The sequence below is a fragment of the Neodiprion virginianus genome, chromosome 6, assembly GCF_021901495.1.
Source record: "Neodiprion virginianus isolate iyNeoVirg1 chromosome 6, iyNeoVirg1.1, whole genome shotgun sequence".
Classification (NCBI taxonomy): Eukaryota; Metazoa; Arthropoda; class Insecta; order Hymenoptera; family Diprionidae; genus Neodiprion; species Neodiprion virginianus.
This window is the reverse complement of record NC_060882.1, coordinates 19,549,165-19,572,715: the sequence shown is the minus strand read 5'-3', so window position 1 is coordinate 19,572,715 and position 23,551 is coordinate 19,549,165. Positions and strand designations below refer to the sequence as shown.

The 23,551-nt window shown below is 35.7% G+C and overlaps 3 protein-coding genes across 7 annotated transcripts; 2 read left to right on the top strand and 1 right to left on the bottom strand.

Annotated features, from left to right (window-relative positions):
• Positions 1–632: 632 nt before the first annotated feature.
• Positions 633–7,752, top strand: LOC124306878 (tubulin polyglutamylase TTLL13-like). 4 transcript variants are annotated; one of them, XR_006908703.1, is made up of 14 exons: positions 633–2,833; positions 3,062–3,167; positions 3,263–3,553; positions 3,645–3,801; positions 3,909–4,009; positions 4,082–4,210; positions 4,310–4,535; positions 4,598–4,779; positions 5,024–5,261; positions 5,415–5,561; positions 5,705–6,061; positions 6,279–6,489; positions 6,762–6,807; positions 6,971–7,065. XR_006908703.1 is itself a non-coding variant. In XM_046767989.1 (13 exons), the coding sequence occupies exons 1-13, from the start codon at positions 2,521–2,523 to the stop codon at positions 7,168–7,170; spliced, it is 2,460 nt and encodes an 819-aa protein (XP_046623945.1). In that variant the 5' UTR covers positions 633–2,520; the 3' UTR covers positions 7,171–7,752. The 4 variants fall into 4 exon arrangements, 2 of the variants coding, with proteins under 2 accessions (XP_046623945.1, XP_046623946.1); XR_006908702.1 differs by having other exon boundaries at positions 6,762–7,111; XM_046767989.1 differs by lacking the exon at positions 6,279–6,489 and having other exon boundaries at positions 3,095–3,167; positions 6,971–7,752.
• A 3,557-nt stretch (positions 7,753–11,309) lies between these two features.
• On the bottom strand, positions 11,310–16,420 carry LOC124306879 (protein pygopus). Its single transcript, XM_046767992.1, has 5 exons — positions 16,025–16,420; positions 14,493–14,790; positions 12,666–13,673; positions 12,326–12,471; positions 11,310–12,068 (listed from the first exon to the last, which is right to left on the bottom strand). The coding sequence occupies exons 2-5, from the start codon at positions 14,706–14,708 to the stop codon at positions 11,948–11,950; spliced, it is 1,491 nt and encodes a 496-aa protein (XP_046623948.1). The 5' UTR covers positions 14,709–14,790; positions 16,025–16,420; the 3' UTR covers positions 11,310–11,947.
• A 299-nt stretch (positions 16,421–16,719) lies between these two features.
• On the top strand, positions 16,720–23,238 carry LOC124307083 (nucleolar protein 6). 2 transcript variants are annotated; one of them, XM_046768418.1, is made up of 13 exons: positions 16,720–16,823; positions 16,950–17,155; positions 17,453–17,995; positions 18,078–18,558; positions 18,973–19,254; positions 19,378–19,651; positions 19,848–20,142; positions 20,207–20,431; positions 20,570–21,007; positions 21,116–21,279; positions 21,455–21,708; positions 21,797–22,206; positions 22,933–23,238. In XM_046768418.1, the coding sequence occupies exons 3-13, from the start codon at positions 17,465–17,467 to the stop codon at positions 23,176–23,178; spliced, it is 3,600 nt and encodes a 1,199-aa protein (XP_046624374.1). In that variant the 5' UTR covers positions 16,720–16,823; positions 16,950–17,155; positions 17,453–17,464; the 3' UTR covers positions 23,179–23,238. The 2 variants fall into 2 exon arrangements, with proteins under 2 accessions (XP_046624374.1, XP_046624375.1); XM_046768419.1 differs by having other exon boundaries at positions 16,720–17,155; positions 17,453–17,544; positions 17,590–17,995.
• Positions 23,239–23,551: the final 313 nt, after the last annotated feature.

Sequence of the window (23,551 nt, the reverse complement as noted above, 5' to 3'; positions counted from 1 at the left end):
GCATGTCTGCCATGAATATACGTATTATGTACAAGTTACAGGTAGACATCGCGTGATTCGAGTCTACCGTATAATGTTTTTGCCGCCACGATCCCCGCCACAACTATTATCATACCTATAACACGCATACAATGGTTATGAAGTACAAACACAATCGAATCACTGGTTTAAATATTGTACCTTAAAATTACAAGAGAATATGACACAAGTAACTATTGACAATCAGTGCGACTATACTTGTCAATGCTATAAATTGTCTGGCCACTGCATAATTGAATATGTTTCGCTGTGAACCAAAAAAATAAAACACCTGAAGTTGCAATCCTCGATGCTGCTATTTTTTTTTTTTTCTTGTAATCATTGGAAGGGACGGTCATTGGTAGTAAAAATCAAAAATTCTACCAGATTCTGCAGCATCTTCACCCGCCATCTTAGATTTATGACTTAGATCGGAAAATATCGATCGTAGATAAACACATTTTACGACCAAAGTTGTAAAGAATTAAATTTCCTACAAGTGTAGCTCGGACCAGTTTCAGTCAAGAGTCGAAAATGAGCGAATAATTTGACAAAAACTGATTATTCTATAAATTCAAGATGACGTAGGAAGCTACACCAGAATCTGGTTGAAATTCCGGATTTAGACTATCAATGACCCCTCAGATTCGGAAAAAGAATATGGCGATATGGAAATATTGCAATTTCAAACGTACACACGTTCCGATCGGACTATGAGTTTACAGTCATTATCCCATTCGCTCTTTTCCATACAACAGCGTACAATCTTAAGTTTCGTTTTTTACGATTTTCTCAATATATACCGCGTATTAAATAATCATCAAGCGTACGAAACGGGAGTCAATGTTTCATTTTAATTAAAACAATTCTCACATTGAGAAAAACCGCAAATTTTGAAACAAAAAAAAAATCAATTTCTCAAACATGTCTGGAACATCCGAAAACCGTCAAAATTGTGTTTCTCTACTCGAATAACAGCGCGTCGATTAAATATTTTCATTTTAAAGTGTAACAGACCGGTCGAGTAGGTACAATACGGCTTCTTAGCTGACAACGAGTGTTACAAGCGTCGTAATTTATTTCCAACGATCCACGTGGTGTTACGTGTAAATATACGCACGCAGAGGAGGAATGGTTCTTAGGGGTGGTGGGGTGTGTGTCGCGTTGTGCTAGGCACAGGGTTTTACAATCGTCACTCACCTGCAGCAGCAGAAGGTGAGGGTGTCGCGATCCGGCGAGGTGCAGCCATCCCTTAAACTCAGCTGTGTATAGGTATGAAGCATGTGTATTATAGAAGTCAGAGGCGATGCCGCAGCGTTTCGCATTGCCGTTCCAAGTGTTTACCATGTTTCCATGGTCGATACAAAATTATACTTACTCAAGACCTCTCGCATTTCCGATCCTCGGCTCATGCTTTTCGTTCAGTATTATAACAGCAAGCCGGACGGAATCACTGCTCTCTCGTTGTCAGCTATCTTCCCCACGATCCTCGTCCGGTTGCCAAAATCATTCGCTTTCGGCAACTTATCGTTATTGTACACGAGGGACGAGTAAAGTCGATTCTTCGGTCACAACTTTTCAATCATCGATAGAAAGAAAATTCTGTGTTCCGTACGATATGAATTTCACTAGGAAGTACAAAAAATAATTTATCCCCAAGTTCAACTATGTCATACATTTTTTCATTCTTCGTTGCGCCCTCGCTATTTTTTAGTGCCTAAGGATAGGTAATTTTTCCGTAACATCTTCTGTAACCGATGACCTCGATTTTTCGGGCTGAATCATTTTTCCCTTAAAATTCTGATTTACATACTAAACTAGAATAATTCTAAGCAACCGGTACACGGCAATAATAATAATAATAATAATAATAATAACAACAACAACAACAACAACAACAACAACAACAACAACAATAATACTGATAACAGCAGTAAGTGAAAAAACATAAATTTCAACGGTTTTCTGTCGTGCAATCGAGATCCAACCGTCTGACTTAAAAAATAATCGTGTTCTGAAGCAAGTCGCAGATACCTACTTCGAATCACAGAGACCCGAGCAATTTTCTCTTTTTTTTCTCTCCTTTTTTGTCGGTCGCCAATAGTGATCGGACAGATGAAGAAGGGCGGGCCGTGATAAAAAAAAAAAAAAAAAAAAATTTCTAAAAAATTACATCTACTGTTTGACGGGGCCGAAGGAAATAAGAAAGTCTTTTATACGGTGTAAATTTCGGAAAAGTAATAGTGTTAAATTTTATCAATGATAGAAGACTGTCTCGTTTATTTAATTTCCGCAAAATACGCATCGTCTCTCCGCTTGTTGTATACGCGATGTTGACGCGCGTACGTTTATACACACACGTATGTAGATGAGTAAAATAATAGCTGCCGGCGTGGTGCGAATGACTCGGTGACGTCTATCTCTCCAACGAATGACAGGCTTCTGATTTCTCGACCGATCGATGAAGCCTGTTAGATTGAAAAATAATGCCAAGTATCTGTCATGAACGTGAATGGAGGTAGTAAACGACCTCTGGTAGTTTTACGAGAGGTGAGAGAAAATGGGGAGACGAGAGAAAATCGCCTGGACTACTGCGGTGACGGTTGCATTTCTGGTGATTGCACTGAGGTCCAGTCGCACGAAACAACCTTCGATAATCGTCACAAAAGAGTGCTCATCTCATCTGATTCGTCAAAGTCTGCCGACAAATTGGTTGAGAGTAATCGGCCCGGTATGGGAAAGGATTCAAACCCATTTTTCAACCCTTGCAAGAACGATCATCCAGCCCGAGAAATGATGAAAGAAGATGCGAAAGGTAAATAATAATCGCTATTGCAGGTAAATACAATGAATTAAAAATCTGTCATTCTGTGATTTTGAATGGAAAAATATCAAGGCAATAATCCGCAACATGGGAATAAAAATCTTGCCGAATCAATTATTTACGAATTATTTGACCAAGGATTTAATTTTTCGGGTTATTTGTTTCAAAGCCTGCGTCACGGCAATTTTTTTATTTTTTTATTTTTTTCAAACAATACAGTTGTCTTATTTCACTCGGATATTCCCCACGCAGAGACCGACGACGTGGATTCGAAAAAAGGGGAGGATGAGAAACCTCCAAAGATGGCAAAAAAAAAGAAACGAAGGTATCGTATCCCGAGAGAGGAAAACAGAATCAAAAAAAAAAAAAAGGGAAGAAGGAAAAAGCTTCGCTCATTGACGGAAAATTCTTTCTGGATAGATTTCTGACGATTTGTACGAGCAACTGTAAGTACGAAGTTGTGAGAAGAGTCGCGGCGCGATTTGGAATGAAAGAAGTGACGGAGGACAGCAGCTGGAATTTGTATTGGACGGATCTGAGTGTCAGCATAGAACGAGCCAAAGACATGAAGCGGTTTCAAAAAGTTAATCATTTCCCCGGGATGACGGAGATATGCCGGAAAGATTTACTCGCCAGAAACCTTAATCGGATGCTCAGACTTTTTCCAAAAGATTACAACTTCTTTCCGAAAACGTGGTGTCTTCCTGCCGAGTTAGAAATATTATTATTCAATATTACCGCATTCCGTGACGTGAAAAATCACGAACGAAGAACCGATCCAACCTTTCTGTTTCCATTACAGTCACGGAGAAGCGATTTCGTACGCCAAAGTGCGAAGAACCAAAACCTTCATTGTGAAACCGGATACTGGATGTCAAGGACGCGGTATATACTTGACCAAAAATTTGAAGGACGTTAAACCGTACGACAGGATGATTTGTCAGGTTTACATATCGAGAGTGAGTCAGGCGGAATGTTGTACAGTTGAATTCTGAGGGTAACAAGAATCAGAATCGAATGATTTTGTTTCGAATTTTGAATTTTCAATCTAGTTTATATTTTACAGCCATTTCTCGTCGATGGATTCAAGTTCGATCTGCGCGTTTATACCTTAATAACTTCGTGCGACCCCCTGAGAATTTATATTTACAATGACGGTCTCGCAAGGTGAATTTACGAGTGATTTTAACTTGACTTGATAATTTTTTACGGCTTTATTCAATCGTAGATGTTATTTAGGTTTGCTACGAGTCGTTACAAGGAACCAACTGGTCACAATACCTCGAACGTTTTTATGCATCTAACCAATTACGCGGTGAACAAACACAGCCGTATGTACATCGTTGACGATGAAGCCGGAAGCAAGAGGTTCGCATTAGCGACATATATTTCTCAAAATTGAACTATATAACTATTTTAGAGAAGACCACGACAATGTTTCGATAATAATTTCGATCGAATGTGCAGAAAAATTTCAACCCTCAACAAATGGCTGAAAATGAAAGAGGTAGACGTCGACGAGTTGTGGTCGAGAATCGACGAGGTCATTATAAAAACGGTACTGGCTGCGTATCCGGTTCTCAAGCACAGCTATCACACTTGTTTTCCAACCCACGACACGACTTACGCGTGTTTCGAACTTCTCGGCTTCGACGTTCTTCTCGACTGGAAATTGAAGCCGTATCTGTTAGAGGTACGTAAAAAAATAATACGACGCAACTCCACGATTTGTCATTATATGTGATTATATTTCAGGTAAACCATTCACCGAGCTTTCATACCGACGCCCAAATTGATAAAGATATCAAAGAATCTCTGCTGATCGACACGTTTGACATACTGAATTTTCAACAATGTGATAAAAAGAAAATCATCGAAGAGGATAGAAAGAGGGTCAGGGAAAGACTGCTTCAGGGAATAAATTCCAGAGATTCTAGGTAAACCTGACCTGACGGAACACCGCGGTGAAACGATTTGTTTGTAACTTTATCGAACAGATGGGAATGAAATGTGGCGGAAGGCGTGTTTTTTGGATTGAACGGAAAAGTTTTTGGCCACTCGGTGAAAGGATGTTCGTTTCAATATAAACGAAAGAGTTTTTCCGCCGTATTTGTTAAATTGGATAGAATTAATTTTGCGTGAAAAGTGCTCGACCTTCTTACGAATTCTAATCGCTTGCAGCCTAAACGACGCGGTATCGTCAGGTGTAGGAAAATGTGAGAAACCAGAGGAAAGCGCAGTTGAGAAACAGTACAAATGGGAGGACGAGCATTTGGGAAATTTCAGAAGAGTCTATCCAGGCCCAGGCACTGAGAAATATGATCCCTTCTTCAAGCAGGGTGGAAGCTCAATGTTTCAAGACACAGCTGCGTCCAGGGCTCGCGAAGAGGCTGCCAAGGTGCACAGAGAAGAAGCAGAGGTGAAGAAAGTCTCGCGATATTTTTACACTTACTATAAATTAGAGGCGAACGGAAATACGGATAAACTTTTAAATCCGTTATTATAAATTTTGTAACAAGTTTTTTGTTTTCTCTCTATCAAATTTACGAGTAAAATTTTTACGTCTTTAAAGTTACGGATTAAGGAGCAGGAGGGTAAAAGGATGCTTGGCAAATGGAGCGATCGCAGACTGCGGCCCGAAAGTCCTGTGAGCAATAAAAAATCAGCAGCTGTTATAATCGGCCAAGACAAGAGCAAGCCAAAAGTTTTGGCGAAAAAGGTGTCACCAACAATCATTATTATTATTGCTATTATTATTAAAAAAACCCATTCGCAAGGTCGTTTTGAAATCGAAAATACAGGCTTGGAATTTTTTTTTTTTTTTGATGGGTATTTCATTTTATATAGAGGATAATATTTCAGATGAAAAAACCAGCTGCGATTCAATTTACTGAGAATAATCTGTACTCTTTTGAACCTGAGATAATTTGCGAGTCTGAGGAAAGGGATCGTATAACCGCTTTGGCGCAGCGTGATTTTTTGATAAAAAGCTACGGCATGTTAGAGCAAATATATTTGGCTATGAAAAAGAACGGCACCTTGCGACCGGAGGATGAAAAAAAATACGGACTGTACGGAAAACTTGGATACATGAATGATATCTCGTTGAATGGGTCTGCTCTTGGTCAAAAATCGTACTATTCTTACCAGAATATATCGGTGAAAAAACCTGCAAGGTTTCAACCGATGGCAAACCAAAGTGCCGAATACATGTTAAAAGTGAGTTAAGATTTACGCGATAGGGCCGTAATTTACAGTTTGCCCGAAATACTAGATACGGTATCGTTAATTTTCTGTTCAGTAGAATTATTCCTGGCTATAAATTATAAGTTTTATAATTATTTCACCTCTGCTTGCAATCTGGCACGCATTACACCGTATGACATGTTATCCACGATTAATACTCAAATTCCTGTATTGTGTATATTGGCAATAGGTAGTAAAGGGCTCGAAAAAGTCTGTAGTGACGTAAATGGCAAGATTGTTTATTATTACTACAATACCCGTGTTCGTGAATAAGACAAAATTTTCAAATGGTACGAGAGAGAAGATATTATATACATATGTATGTGTAAAACAGTAAGGTGTATCTTGGATTACAAATACACCGTATACACGTATTGGAAATATCTCGGATAATTGTAAAGGTGAAGTTGATATTTATTTAAACCAGCCACAGTCGTGCCGAGTTTAGAATAGTCAAAGTTTACTTTACAGTTTTTATTTTAAATATTCAACGTCATTGCCTGAACGCATGTATAATGGGTAGTCAAATTGCAAGTAAAATTTTCCCTATGTTTCATGCGTTATAATTATAATCTCAGTAAAAATACAATTCGCTTGATTCTCACTCAAAAACTTGGTACGTACATCGAATTTAAGGAATATTAACCAGACGTCGTTTTATTTATTCATCTAGTATCGATTAGCAGGCTCTGCAAACGGATACAAAAATGGGGATAAATGTGAGTTAGAATTAATTTTTGTAATTACAAACGACAAGTTCACACGTACTCAAGTATTTTTCGCGTCCAGACTTAACAGAAATATATGATAAAACAATGCCAATAATCATAATGATTAGGAATGGAAAATTGACGGTAGATATAATCCGCCCTGTATGCACAGGTTTAAAAATAATGTGCAACGAGGCACCGGTTTACGTGAGACCGGATATCCCGGAAAAATTTTGGATCGAAGAGTTGAATGCGAACGAACGAGACGCGAGAATCACAAAAACTCATATGGCTAGAACATTGTCAAACGCCGTGCGGCTCCATGCTTTGGAGAAAAGAGAGACGTCAAATCCTTCGAACGTACAAGTATAGAGCTTCGTTGAGTGAATGAATGTAGAAAATATCCGGGCAAACAGGTAAATAATAACTAGTTGTTTTACAAAAACCAACAGACAGATGCCCGAGATTTGGCCAACTTACAAACGGACATTTATTATATGCATATTATTGCCGTAAGAGGGTAGAATAATTTTAACCGATTTGCCAAAACGATGAGGCGACTATTTTCCCGGATATATCAATGAAGAATACATGGAATGTGTACGCGATGTTGTGATATATTGTATCGGACCTGCCGATTTACAGCAGTATGTATTCTAACGTCTCTTATTAATAAAAAATTATACACAGGCATTCAAATGTAAGAATACGAACCCGTTCTTCTTTAAATTATTGTTTCAAGGATGAAAATCTTACCGTTTTACCTTACCTGAAATATCGAATTATACTGGTATTTGTAGTTGTTAATACTATGTTGAATATTTGGGACGTAATATGGTAGAGTACATCGCATTTAGGAAACCTTCTATAAATATTTTGATTAAAGACACGCGATCTATAATGTATAACAATTTTTATTGCTGATATATATATTTTTATTCACATGATAAAAAATAAACTATGAACAATTTGTTGCGTGTCGAGGTGGTTTTTACTTTATTTTTTATTTCCTTGCTTAATTTTTTGTCGTTTTCTTCTTTTTTAATTATTATTATTAAAGATAGAGCTTAGCTGATGGTGAGGTGGGTAGTCCTCTGATAAGAATCCCACAATTTGTTGAATTATGATCAGGTTTTCTTAACTTGGTGAATTTTCATTATTCAAAATGGATAGTCGGTGTTTGAATGTTCGATCCAAGGTATGTATAAACATTCCGTTCGTTCCTTTCTTTAATTTGTTTGTTTTCATCGCTTTTTTCTTTTTAAGGATCTATTATAAAACAACCAAATGTGAAACGCTATGACAAATTTACAACTTAGAATATTGTTTTTCACAGAAGTAACAGTTATTGAAAATGAAAGCTGAGGCTTGGAAATTAACTGTTTTACCATATTCATGTTCGGCAATTTTAAAAATAGATACACAAGTCACTTGACAATCTTGAAACTCAGCCATATTTTCACCTAGTAATGAATGATCGATTCGTTGAACCGAATCTCAGCGAATCACAAATTATGCTTATTCGCACATTTAACGAAAGAAACTCATCACTCTAAAAATTTTAGTACAGTGTCTAAATGTTGAGAAGTCGTGCACTTTTTGGCAAACAAAACATTAGAATTTACAGCGTCAATTCAAGATTTGCAAATGCGTTATGTCCTATTGATGATTAAGTTTAGACAACAATTATTAAAGACATCTTCTTAATAGTTAAGATATTCGATTATACTATTATTTGGTAAAAATATTGAGGTATAAAATTTCCATTGTAAATTTCCATTGCGGTTCAGTATTTGGCCATGATGGTGTCTATTATATATTTATGCTCCAATTAAGAATGGTGTTTCATGATTAAAATTTTTTCACCAAATAGTCTTATCTGCTCCCATGTAAGTAAGATGTTTTCAATACACTGAAATCTTAATGTCGTTGAGCACATTGATTTTCCCAATTAAAAAGGAGTGAAACGTGATTTTCGTTATACATAGGAAGGAAACTATTGATTTTGAGCAACATCAGATAAACTAAAGTAGAGACAATAAATTAAGTAAATCTGTGGGTAAACAGAAGTCGTTTAAAAAGCATACACCATCTCACATTTCACATACACCGCAATTCCTATCGCCAAACTATTTTAACACGCACCATCAGATCTTCTCTCTTCTAATTAAGACTAATGTAAGATGAATTTCAAAATCCTGAAGCCGTATAAATTTGATTCGACGATTATAATATATTTCAGTCTCTCGCAAACAGATATATTACCTTAGATCGGTGTAGAAACATGTGGCATAAAAAATACGTACATGTAGTTTTAATGTTCAGTTCGATAAAAAAAAAAAGAAGTTATTCTTATTTAGAGCATAAATGAATATTCAAAGATTATATAATGCTTTACAATGTTTAAAACTTACTCAACAATACACCTGATCATTCACGCTATTTCGAAAATTGAATTAATCTATGTACATATCTCATACAAACACAACTGTTGCACTGGTATTTAATATACTGCTTTGTCATCCATGGATTGCCTGACTCCAATCCTGTCAAGTTCAATAGCAAAATCGTAAGATTATTTACAATACGTAGCGAATGATAATCTTCAAGCTTTCGTAAATTGTATGCATTATGTGAAACTTAAAAACGATAGAATGCCCTTTCAAAATGTATTAGCATCCAAACACTAGACTGCTGCTTTGGTTTTTATCTGTACAAAATGAAATGACCGCATGGTACGCAAGGTGTGCATGACACGCTGACGACATTCAAAGTCACACGATTAAATTTAGCAATTACAAAATGTTGCGATGAAAATAAATATAAATGTTTTTTTTTTTTTTTTCAATCAACTATATCTCCTCAAACAATGATTTGGTTATCACTTCGATTCAAAGTAGGTCAAACTTGAAAACCTTGCAATAGTATAAATTTACCATCTAAGTAATATCCGTCGTCTTCTAATTAAATTATAATTTGACAAGTCATGGAGTGTAAAAATATTGGAACCTAATAAGATAACCAATTATCATTTCACAATGACATTTTTTCTCATTTGCTGAATTGATTGTATACTTCCTGAAGAAATTACCTATCAAATTAGCGAATGAGATACAAAAGTTGACAGTATCTGTATGACTAATTTCTTTCCAATCAATACTTGAAACATGTCTATCGGTGATAAGTTAACGCATATAATTCATATAAAAACAAGTTTATAACAAGGACTGAGTCTTCGGATTCTATGCAATAAAAACGTAATTGTCAATAAAGTACTTGGCGATCTTCCGTAATTTTGAATTTGTCAAATTGATTCTGTTAATGACAAGTCAGTATTCTAGAACAAATAACGACTCGTAGTGAAAATCATTGAAGACGAATTGAATTAGAAACGAGTTACGTCGACATTTGAATGCGCCGTCTAATGGCATTCGAATAGAAAAAATTCAATAGTTTAGTTGATACAAGTATATTGCCTGAAAGGACTAACGTGAGAATTATATTGAAATGGATTAAATTTTCCGTTGGATAAATTGAGAATAAACCACCAGACAAAAGTGTGTTTAGCAACAATAGTCTATTCGTTGTAAAACTAGTATGAGCATTATGCAAAATAGGATTCTGTGGTACGCAATTAAGATTAATTGAAATATGCATGTAAAATAGGTCCTTAATGTTAAAACGATAAATGGCTATGTTTTATATATATATATATACGTGTATATATATATATATACACACACACATAATATAAATTTATACAATCTGTGGACAAATTAATTTCATATTAGCTGCCGACGGAATATTAATTTTCTTCTTAAGCAAATCAAGTAATACTCAGTCGTCATTTGTATTTATTTATTACACCAGTATGAAAGAGCCCTAAATACTGAGCAAACACAACAACCATGCATAACTTCTTGACTCATATTTTTGCCAATTCTTATGAAGAACTAAAATTCAGGTTTTTATCGTTAGTCAGTTTAGCATAAAAGACATAAATCTACCAATATTATTTAGATTGCGTTTTAGATATAAAATAAATATACCTATGTATGTTTAAAGTTATGACTCAATAAAATCATTTTTGTCGTGTGGCAAGAACTTCATGATCAAATATTTTTAGTTACTAGATCTTTTTTTAATTTATTTGCCCAATATTTTCACTTTTCAGTAGCTTCATTACAGAAATAAAAAGAAAAGAAAAACAATCGAACCAAAAAATAGAAATCGCTGTACATTTGATATATTCCAATTTTGACTGAATTTATATACGGATGGTTGTTGTATGTGCAAATTTTTTTTTTACAAAGTTAGAGTATACAACAACAAAATTTGACGAGCAAAGCCAACGATATCTCATGCGAGTCTCAGTGATTAATATGATGATTTTAGGCAATAATTTGTCTATAGCACATCCAATAAAGTAGGAAGCAAAGATCACGCTTCAGAGACATACATTCCAAACAACCATTCACACATTTTCATACATTTACCATTTTATTAATCCATTTTTTTTCCTTTTGTTTCTTTTTTTTTTATTTTATTCTCTTATTCTCTAATTTTTTTTTTTTACGCATCTAGCAATAAGTTCCATCGGGTTTCTAGAGGGTCAAAGATTTCGTCCCCAAATTAGTGTACATCTGCCGTATTAAAACAAAAACATTTTTTTTTCCTTCGCCTTTTGGAGTAAAGGCTGGCAGAAAAAAAGGTAAAATAAAAAATATCACGTGTCACGCGCGCTATTGTTCACTTTTCACAAATTATAGACTAATTTTTATATTTTTCATTTTTATTTCCATTTTTAACACTTCTTTTCACTTTCCACTGATTAAACTTTCAAAGATAAACTGACTCTTCAGGGGTAGTTTTTATGCAGTCGAATGTAGACTCGTTCACTGACGACATACATTATATCTTTATATTTTAATTAACTAATTTCTGAACAAGTTATCTTTCACTTTTCGGCCGATTCAATACTCAGTGGTATCGAAACTTTTAAACACGCCACTATTTCATGTATATCACGAACTCGATTCACAATGATAATCTAATTTCTCAACAAGTTAAAACTAGAAAGTTATTAACAAACAGGGTGGCAGGGTGTAAACATTAACAAAGTGTTCTGTATGTAATTGGGGAGGAGGTGTTATGGCTTGATTTTGACGAGAGGTATATTTTTCGTGTGTAAGCACTTGTCGCAAACCCACTCTGCGTAAACTTCTGCTGTTAGCAACTGATATGCTGCTTCTGAGAGACCCGTGCAGCCTCTGCAATATTTTTTTGTTAAAAGTTATATTTTAAAACAGTTTACTTTTATTTGCTAATCATTAATTAAATCCTGACAGTTACTTCCAATTTAAACAACACCTGTAGTCAAGTTTTATTCATCCTATTGCTCTGACTTTTATACCTACATTTATCAATTAACATATACAAATGTTTTAAGTATAGAAAAAGGATTGCTGCTTACAACTCATCTGGAATGTAAAACATTTTTTCATGCAGGGTAATCATCGAAACTTACCTATGGAACCAGAAATTACATCCAGATTCACAAGGGATAGCTTGATCGTTGTCGTGTACTTCTTTATGGCAAACTCCGCACGGGTATATAGGAGGTGCATTTGGATTTTGCGGATTGAACACCATTGGTTGGTCGGCTGGGTAAATCTGCAAGAAAAAGATGTTATTAGAAATAATTATAACTAAATATTCTGATGATTATTATTTCAGCACAATAGAAAGGTGATTTAACAATCTGATATTGCAAGTACCAACATCTAAAAACCAGTTTATCTCTGTTTAAATAATAGACCCAGATAACTGTTAAAAACAAATTCCACAACGAACTTTTCTACATTTACCTTTCCCGCAGAAACAGGCATAGGTTTTGTGCCCATTCCTGGAGGTCCTTGGAATCCATGAGGAGGCATAGGCCCCGCCATACTCATGGGATGCCCCATGGGTGGCCCACCGCCCATATTTCCTCCCATAGGTCCCATTGGTCCACCCATGTGCCCCATTTGGTTATGATGACTCATATTCATATTGGACATGTTGTTCATCTGCGGTGCTCCCATGTTCATATTATTCATTTGATTAGGACCACCCATATTCATGTTGTTAGGGCCTATTGATCCCATTGTATTGATGGGTCCGTTCATCGGCCTTCCCAAGTTATTGGGATTTGCACCCATGTGCTGTGGATGTGACTGAGGTCCGTTATGTCCCAGGGGACTGTTAACATTATTCATAGGAGGTCTGTTCAACGGGCTATTAGGCGGCAAGTGACTGTTCATATTATTCATATTCATCGGCCCGTTTGACATGTGGTTGGGCCCTCCCATGTTGTTCATTGGAGATCCAAGAGGGCCGCCCATAGGGCTACCCATACTGTGCCCCATATTGTTCATTGGACTTCCCATCGGGCCGCTGTTCATACTGTTCATAGGACTCCCCATTGGCGGACCGCTAAGTTGGGAGTTTCCCATGTGAGCAATGTTCATGTGATTGTTCATGCTGTTCATTGGGCCTGGTCCCATGTTATTCATGGGACTCATACCCCCCATCGGAGCATGGTTCATCGGCGACATTCCACCCATGTGGTTCATATGATTACCCATCGGGGAATTGCCCATCGGGCTCATTCCGCCCATGTTGTGTTGCATCATGGGGCTCATACCACCCATTGAAGCTAAAGGACTCATCCCTCTCATCGGTGGCCCACCCATGTGATGCGGATGATGAGGATGCATGTGAGGTGGACCCCCATGCATCATCGCATTGGGTGTGCTCTGTGGTGGTGTATCGTCAAATGGATTGCTTGCAACTATTGTATCACCATATCCAGTTAAAGGTGGTGGTAAGAGATCCTGTAATAAGGACATAATAAAGTAATGCATTAACGTTTCAAACTATAAGGTTGTATAACATTATCCTCAAGATTTCACAATTTGTCTATATTCACTTTCAAACCCAGACTTGATTTTCACAAGGTTGATAACGTCAGTGTAAGAAAACAACAAATCGAAACCACTTTTTTGCAGCCTGTAAAAATATTTTACTCAATTTGCGTGGTTTAAAGTTTAGTACATTTTTAACAATTTTATAATTGCATAATAGTAATTCGTGCTAAAAATGCTCTGTTACGTTAACATTCAGAACTTGATCCTCGGAAATTTTCTGGGATTTTTCATAAAGTAGTTACTTTTAATAGTTTAAATTGCAAAGAATTTCCAACATAAGTTTTAATGGGTTCATAATAATACTTCGTCTTGAATTAAACGTATTTTAACTAAGACCAGCGTTATCAATACATAGAATATTGCTCTGTATTTCGCGTTGGTTTCTTAAATACTTGTTCAGGTTTTATTATGAAGTGATACGAATTCAAAAACATCTCGTGCTATCAGTAATAAAAAAAAAAAGATGTTGATGTGTAGGAATACAAAATCAGAGACTAACTATGCTGAAAATTGATGAATAGGAATTACATGAATTACATGAATATAATTCAACAATATTACCAGAACGTCTGGGGACACTGCATAGTTTGGACGGAATTCATTCAATTCACCATTCCCTATTTCTTGTTTATCTATTATTTTCATAAATACTTCATAGACGAGTAGTTTCAGGTGCAGTTTTGAACTAAGTGTAGCAGAGGCATTGAAAGATGTTTTTCAACGAACCTGTACGCTGGGAGGTGGCTGTGGCGGAGGTTGAGAAACGTTGGAATTGGTCCGCCGCTTCTTCTTGGGGTTTCCTCCAGACGGCGGAGGGGGTGGTGGATGGGGATGGGGAGGGGGTTCAGGATGGGGGGCGTTGTTCCCGAGCCCAACCCCCATTCCCATCCCCCCCAGTGGCATCCTTGCGTAGGGTGGCATGTCTGTGATATTATGGCTCATCTCCTTCGTTCGCTTCCCTTATTTTACCATGCCTTATGCTCTGCACTATACCTTTTTATATTGGTCTGTGCTTTCAGTTTTGCTAAGAAGAGAAAAAATACAGATATTAAAATGTTGAGCCATCGTAATAAATGATGTGTATTCACCGTTCGTAGCTAATGTTAGAAAATTCATTTAGTCCACTGACATAGCTCCAAATTTTATTAAAATGTAGCATCTTTGAGGATTCCAATACATACGTTTTACTTTTATTTTGCTCAGTTCACACTGGCTTTACTGATATTTGCATGAAAAAAAAAAAAAGAAAAAACATCACAAAATACTATATTCATTAGGTTTAAAATCATGTAGTCAGTTGTACAACTCGATGCTAATGTAATATTTACTTTAGTGGAAAGTTCTTAACAAGGCCTTCTCTTCTTGAGCTACACCAAGCATAAGAAACTTATATATCAATGTTTACAAAACAAAAAATTAAAAATAAAATGCAATTAATGAAATCAGCTTGTCAGTAAAAATAAAAAAATTTTGTCCTCATCCGCATGTTTTGCCAAGTGTTTAAGGATATAATTTACAGATAAATCAACCATTTCATATCATTTACATTAGCGTTTCAGTTGTATTATGAACTTAAATTAAATTAACGTACATATTCTGTGTTAGTGAGCGATGCTATCTTGAATATCAATAATTTTATAGAATGTAAACATACCATCAACAGTATTATGCTGCAGTATGGTAACTTATACAATTCTTAGGATAACTGATGTAAAAAAAGAAATAAAATTTTCATTAAATCTCCCGTGTATGTCAAATGTCTCAGCAAGATCTGGTAAAAAGTTACGATATTGAGAATGCTTTCTATTATTAGCTCGGAGGTGTAAATATAGTGTTGAAAATCACATTGAAGAAATTATTGTTGAAAGATGAGAACATATACCGACACAATTACACCATATGAGTTTTTTCAAAATATATATATAAATGGACAAAAATATTTAGCATTATCTTGATACCGGGGTTCCACAGATAAGTATATTATTGAATTCGTATCTGCAATACCAAAGATTTGATTCTGTGAAGGAAAATGTAGAAATTTAAGGAGAACATGTTCCTAAAAATGATTTTCCGAATAAATGGAGTCGGGTTGTGAACGAAGTAACGAAATAGGATCCAACAACCAGAGTTATTCTCTGGGAGCAGCCAACCTAACCTACACATTTTTATACCGCTGATGAATAAATTATCAATTATTTGGATTCATTTTGGCGATAATGAAATGGGATTAAAAAATAAAACTCGGTGATAAGACTTACTATAACATTATAATCAGCATGTAACGTCAGTGTACATCATTTGTCTATTTTTTGGGGAAGGAACCACAAAGTGAATTGTATCGTGCTATCCCACCAGCCTTATAAAATATACTCAAACACCACCGTCCAATGTGGCATTTATGCAATCACATATTTGTTCGAACCATAAAATACTCCACGTTCACTTCGTCTCATCGAGATAATCAACACGGAATCGGTATTTAGTGAAAAGGTTTCTCGTGAGAATGCACGCCAGCACTTCAAGTCGCCATTGTTGCGTTGTGTATGTGTGTGCGTGAACTTCTGGTGTCTTGGGTCTTGGCTGCCATTTGTAGATGTCGCTGCGACGCGCATTCCTTGATTCCTTCTAAAAAAAACACCTTTATTTGAACGCGGCTCTTCTCAAGACATTATGTTCCATCTCAATGGACCTTTTTTTTAGTCTAAAGCAGAAGTCGCGAGGTTCCTCGCTCACCGCCGCCTCAAACTCGATACCAATAACCATTTCAATCGCTATATAACTAAGGATGGTATTCTTTCGAATTGAGATTTTTAGCGAGAAGTTGAATTCGATTAGAGATAAATATTTATGTGCTTTAAAAAACATGGCGTTTAAAAGCCATATCCGTTCTCTTTTTAAATTCTTTTTTTTTCTCTTCCCCCTTTTTTTTTCCTTCTCGATTCCCGCTCATACTCGATGCCTCAAGTCAACCTGTGACCGGCGTTGATGCGGGGAATGAGGAACGCTAGCAGCAAACCACGATAATATACAAACGAGAGCAAACGGCAACCCATGTCGGTACACGGACTGTTTTTTAATACATTAAAATGCATAGTTAAACAATTCCATCTTACGTGCATGCGATTGAAAATGAATGTCTCACAATTAATAAATAAAGTTTATGGTTGCCCGCTCAATTCCTAGCATAGTCGAGCGCACACATGCGAATCAGATGTTCACGCGTAAATCGACCCATCGTGCTCACTACCGTAGTTGAAGTTACCACGTGTTTTTACGGCTACGAGCGATGTTTCACCGAAATTTAATTTATAAGAAGACTTGACCATCGGATTGTCAATCAAGGAAACCCTTGAAGACGAGTGCAGAAAATTTGAACCCAGAAGTTACAGGTGACCACAGTTTATGCCTTTACATTTTAATACAGACAGGATATGTCAACCTAACCTCAATGTCAATGTTTACTCCAGCTTGTGAACAATTATTGTTTTCGTGTCATTTGTACACTCTATTTTGTTTGTTGTAGAGGATTAGTTATTTTTTGCGAATTTCGCAGTTACGCGTTCCTGTTGTATCTCCCAATTCAGAAAACTCGGTTTAATCAGCGATTTGCTGTCAAAGTGCATTAATTTATCTCCATGAGTTGATACTTATGATAAATTTAAATTGTATTAATGATTATTGTTTAGGAAATATTAAATATGAATCGGAATTCAAAGCCTGACGATATCGAGTTTGACTCGATGATAGAAAATGGGACAGATGAGGAATCTGATTCCGAAACTGAAATCAGTATAGCAAAAAGTTCATCTAGATCGAATAAAATAAATGAAAATCTTGAGGCTCATGAAGTCGATTCTTCTGAGCCAGACGATGATGATTATGACTCTTTGATTGAAAATGGCACCAATGAATCTGATTCAGAAATTGATATCAGCGAGCCTAAGAATTTAACGAAAGTGAATAAAAGAAAGATAACTGATGATCACGATGTTACGGCGCCAAAGAAGAAAGGGAAAATCGATAAGGAGCTTTATAAGCCACCCACGGTTGAAGAATTAAACCAACTAAGAGAAACAGAAAATTTGTTTCATTCAAATCTGTTCAGATTACAAATAGAAGAAATGCTGCAACAAGTTAAAGTTAAAGATAAATACAAAAAGTTATTCAGTACTTGGTTCGAAGATTTTCAACAGTGCATCAATCAAATCGAAGAAACAAGTGAATTTAAGGTACATATAAAACATTGACTATTTATTATTATGTTGGTAGTTTTCACTAAATGGTAAATGAATAATACATGTTTATTTACAGCTGTCTGACAAAAAGTCTCTGAGGAGTCTAAACATTGAGGTTCCAGTTGACTGCGTGTCAAAAAGCACAAAAGGATTTTACAAATTCCTTAAACCATCCAAAATTAGTGTCGTTGGATCCTATGCAATAGATTGCTGTATTGGTCCAAACTTTACCGTCGACGTGGCTGTCGAAATGCCAGCAAAACTCTTCCAGAAACACGATTACCAGAACCATAGATATTTCCGTAAACGTGCCATATATCTATCATATATTGCCGCAAACATTGGTGAGGACCTTGTGGAGAGCAAAAAATTTACTAACCTAGGTGACACGTACAAGCCAATTTTGAAGATCGTTCCTACTGGAAAATTGAGCAAACGTGTCACTGTACATCTCCATGTAGTCGCTCAAGAAGGGTCTTTCAAACTTAATAGATTTTTACCAGAAAAAAACAGCGTCAGAACTGGCTGGTATTTTGGTGAAGATCATCCCGAAGATGGTAGGCAATGTCAATCTTATTGATATTAATTATATTAATTGAGATTCTTCTTCATCGCATACCAGAACTATCTCAGAATATCTCTAAATGTAACGTCGTTTATTAGCTCTATGGCAAATACGTGTTGGGATTTTGACAGCAGTCACGAAATAAAATGATCAAGTTACAGTGATTCAAAATCTGGAAAAGAGACCGGTTTGGATCAACTCGAAACATTATTAGCAAAGATGATAAACAAGTCAGTTTTCAAAATTGATTGTTCCTTTGCACAGGATTGCACGTGTTAAATGGAATAGATATTGTTTAACAAATGATTGAACTGCACATCAACAATTTTATTTCATGTCCTATGATTGAAAATAATTGAATATAAGAATATGTATCATGCCGAGACCTTCTTCATACATTTTCTAGATTCTGCGATTCCGACACCACATTACAATAGTTCTGTTCTGCACGACTTAACGATGTCTCAAAATAATTCTCGTATTATTAAAACTATATCGGAATACCCAGCTTTGAGGGATGGAATATTATTATTGAAAATATGGCTTCATCAACGACAATTAGGTAGAGGCTATGGTTCGTTTACTGGACATGTATTAACAATGTACGTTATTCATCTGATGAAAATCAGGCAAATCAACAACATTATGAGCAGCTATCAAGTGATCAGAAATGTTTGGAATTCTTTAGGTAATGTATTTATCAAAATAATAAATATCATTCAAATAAATTGTTGCTGAAAGTATTACTCAGATTATTGTTACTACTAACATATAGTGCCTAATATAAATTTTCCTCCTTTTTTTTCACCAGCACTAAGTAATTGGTGTGAATCTGGCATAACTTTATGTCAAAATGATAACAGCGAACCATCTGTATCCGAGTATCGCAATCACTATGATTGCGTTTTTATCGATACATCGGGATATCATAATTTGGTGGCAAATATGAACAGGACAACATTCGAGTGGATAAAAAGACAGGCAGAACTTGCCGTCAAATGTCTGGATAATGTGCAAATCAATAGCTTTCAAACTTTGTTTATGACAGCGGTGCCATTTCATAGAGGGTTTGATCACACTATATGGTAAACACAATTGGTAATTGCTAACTAGAAGAGAATTGCTATCCTAATCGTTGTTTTGATGACAACTTAACACTATGAATTACTGGCATTATTTGAAATGAATTTTTATCACTAAATTATTTTTTCAATCCTTTATTAATCATTGTTACTGCTACCAAACAACAACCTATATTGAAATAAATAACAAATTTTTCAGCTTTCATGATACAAACGCCATATTACAATTGGTAGAAAAATTGTCACCTAGAGCAGCAAGGCTGGATTATGATTCCAACACCTGGGCTCAAGCGGTAAAACTGCTTGTCTCCACCTTTCAGCGTGGCATGAACAAAAGAGTATCCCAAATCGGAGTCATTCTCGGAGAATCTGAAGAATGGGAAATTACTGATCCAGCCCCAAAGGGTTTAAGGAAAATTTACATTGGATTCGAGCTTAATCCAGAATTCTGCTTCAGCATTGTCGATAAAGGACCTCAGGCAAATTTACCAGAGGTAATAAACAGAAATGTGTTATTTAAGTGTGATCACTCTTAATACTCAACATTTGCAAATATAGGCTGAAGAGTTCAGAAAATTTTGGGGAAAAAAATCAGAGCTCCGCCGATTTCAAGACGGTTCTATCTGTGAAGCAATTGTTTGGGGAGAGGGCAAAACCTTGGCGGAAAAGAGATCTTTATGCAAGAGAATCATTATTTATTTATTGGAGAACAAGTTTTCCATTGCTCAAGACAAATTTTTATACATCTCAGACCAAATGGAAGAATTATTAAAATTGAAAAAGGTAATTACCATTGATTGCTCTAACACTTGTAACCATTGTTCAATCGATAGTTAACGGATGTAATGAAGTTGTTTATTTGAAAAATTCAAATTTGTTTCTTTGTTTTACCAATTTATTTACATTAAATTTCATATTCAGGTAAAAGTTACCAATTTCGCATATGGTACTGGAGAAGAGGCGACGATCCAAATGCTAAATATTTTTAATGAATTAGAAAAAGAGCTGACATCATTATCTGATCTTCCACTGACTGTGACTGGAGTTCAGGGTTGTAGCGCAGTGTTTAGGTATACCGAGGTTTTTCCCCCATTAGCGACCATATACCGTAGTGGTACGAAAATAACAAAGGAAGGTAAAAATTGCCTGTTACTGAGGGAAAAGAATTTAGGTATGGCACCTAGATACGTTCTACCTATCGAGGCAGTTATACATTTATCCCTGAGTGGAAAGTGGCCAGAAGACCTCGAAGCTATAAGAAAAATTAAAGCTGCCTTTCACATACAGATTGCAGCAGGCTTGCGAAAACAGTATAATTTAAAAGCACAGGGTGGATTAAATTATATTGATGTGATGAAGGTACGATACGTCAATGTATTTTTTTTTCATTAAATAATGGAAGTCTTTACCATGTGCAGATGAACTTATTTGTTTCAAAGTTTATTTTAAATGTGTAAAAATTTTTAGGGCGGTTTCGTTTTTCGACTTACCGTAGCACATCAGAAAGAACTTGTGCTACTCAAGCAGCAAATTGGAGATGATGGTGTAATAAGGTACAGGGATAACGAAGAGTCGATTGAACTAGAAAAGAAATTATTCCACTTGCCGAAATTGACGAGTGCTCTTCATGGGTATGTTTCCAGTTACTGTAAACCTTAATTAAGCTCAAATAGAAGTTAATCATCTTAAACCGTAGTGACAATGAACAAAGACTTAAGCATGTTAAACATATTTATTTTGCAGTATTGAACATTCGCTGATTATGATATTTTCCAAATATGTACTGATGTATCAAATTTTCCACAGGCTGCATTCCCAAGTACCGTCTTTTGGTCCTGCTTGTTGCCTTGCAAAACGCTGGCTGCGAGCACATCTTCTTGATGATTCGCATATACCAGATGTTATTGTTGAACTACTTTTTGCTGCGATGTATTTGGCACCAGAGCCTTACTCTCCGACGCAAACACCTCAGGTGGCATTTCTAAGATTCTTAGAACTGCTTGTTAAAAGTTATTGGAACACTGAACCTATCATCGTTAACTTTAACAACGAAATGACTAGTAAGAATAATTTTATCACTTTATTCAACTTCTCTGAAACTTCTGCTTGGGTTCGAATCCTCATAATGTTTGTTATTATTATTTTCAGGACAAGAAATTGTAGAAATTGAGAGTTATTTTAATACCAATCGAAGCATGCTTCCATCACTTTTCATATCAACTCCATATGATAAAAAAAATTCGTTATGGACAAGAAAAAAGCCATCTTTAGTTATTCTCAAACGTATAACAACACTTGCTCGTGCATCCTTGAAAATCATAGAGAAACAAATCTACGATGGTCACATCTTGAATCACAGGCTTATATTTAAAGCTCCAATGACTGAATATGATTTTCTTATCAATCTGAGACCTTTTTTAAATCCCAGAAGATTACAGGATATTAACTTGAACGATGATCACCCTATGGTAGAATGGCATCCACACAAATCACATTCTATGGCCAAAATTCCTGTAGTTGACTTTAATCCTGTTCAAATATATCTGCAAGAACTCAGAGTAAGTTTTTACAATTGATAAACCATTAATTCTTCTCTGCTTCTCAACTGTGCAGAAAATATGTACTTAGTACTGAGTTAGCTTAGCAATATTTCCATGTTCTTTCTATAGCACCACAAATATACAAACATACAGAATGTTGAGGCATGTCGAACCTGTTTGTAACATCAATAAATGTCCTTGGACATTTATCAAATATAGATACACTCATTTTTGTTGAAGCACGTAACATGCATGTTATTTTTCTTATATGGTCAGTTGTCAAGCTCGATAACAGCAAACATCTTATCTTTAACATTTTATCTTTGTCATTTTTCTAATATTGCATGGTAAACAAACACTATTTGCCGTTAATGGTTCAATGTTCCAATGATTCAATGGTTCCTTTGCGAGTTACTCAATATGTCAAGTTTCTAGGATAAAGTAATGCATCATGATACTGTTTCACATAATTATTATATTTCAATTCTTATCATGCTCAGTCAAATACGACGATGGGCGCATATTGTTGAATCGGATAAATTGCTGGTATTAAATTAATCAGTTCAGGTATTTCACTATTATCATTGTTGTGCACTTCCCGAGCAAATAACATTCTGATTTCGACCTGCTTATCTCCATGTTTCGTGTTATCTTATTGTTTCATTGATATGTTTCAAGTTATCATCACATTTTCCACATTAATGAATGGTGATTCTTATCGATGCTTCATAATCTGTTTACCAGGAAAACTATGAAGAATATGCACTGTTTTTTCACGACACGTTTGGTGGTCACGTAATAGGAGTTCTCATAAAACCCAGTGCCTTAGAGCCAAAGGAGTTCAAGGTGTCCAATGTCAACTGTCGAAAAATTACTGATGATGGCAAGTTGGTATTGAATGTTTCTGCGATGTTGGAGGACTTCTATGTATTAGGCAAGGGCTTGGTTCGCAGTATTGACACTCAATCCAAAAAAGATTACCTCTGTTGAGCTATGAAAATCTGTAACATGTTATTTTGTATAATAAAATAGTGATTGGACTTATCGAAATCTGTATTATTATTCAAAATTTATATCTTAGAATTAAGTTTCATTTTGGCTAGAAATTCTTGCTTGCAGAATCAGACACATTTTGGTTTGTAAGCCAGTTCTTCAATTTGTATATCACAAAAGTTGAAAGGATTTTACTGTGCAAATGTATTCCAAAATTACTGTTGCTGCCAATGGCTTTGAACCAGCTTGAACTCTCATGCACGAATTCATTTGCTGTAACCAATTATCGTATTTAGGCTGACATTTGAGATATGACAACATTCAGGGGTGCCGATTTATTGCTACGTATTGTATTGACAATGTGAGAAAT

Coding starts and splice junctions, on each gene's coding strand:
- LOC124307083 (XM_046768418.1), top strand. CDS start 17,465: ATGAATCGGAATTCAAAGCCTGACGATATCGAGTTTGACTCGATGATA. Junction 21,280..21,454: donor TTGACGAGTGCTCTTCATGG/GTATGTTTCCAG, acceptor AATTTTCCACAG/GCTGCATTCCCAAGTACCGT. Junction 22,207..22,932: donor TATATCTGCAAGAACTCAGA/GTAAGTTTTTAC, acceptor TCTGTTTACCAG/GAAAACTATGAAGAATATGC.
- LOC124306879 (XM_046767992.1), bottom strand. CDS start 14,708: ATGAGCCATAATATCACAGACATGCCACCCTACGCAAGGATGCCACTG. Junction 13,674..14,492: donor AGCCACCTCCCAGCGTACAG/GTTCGTTGAAAA, acceptor TCCTTATTACAG/GATCTCTTACCACCACCTTT. Junction 12,472..12,665: donor TGCCTGTTTCTGCGGGAAAG/GTAAATGTAGAA, acceptor TTTTTCTTGCAG/ATTTACCCAGCCGACCAACC.
- LOC124306878 (XM_046767989.1), top strand. CDS start 2,521: ATGAACGTGAATGGAGGTAGTAAACGACCTCTGGTAGTTTTACGAGAG. Junction 2,834..3,094: donor GATGAAAGAAGATGCGAAAG/GTAAATAATAAT, acceptor TTCCCCACGCAG/AGACCGACGACGTGGATTCG. Junction 4,536..4,597: donor TGAAGCCGTATCTGTTAGAG/GTACGTAAAAAA, acceptor ATTATATTTCAG/GTAAACCATTCACCGAGCTT.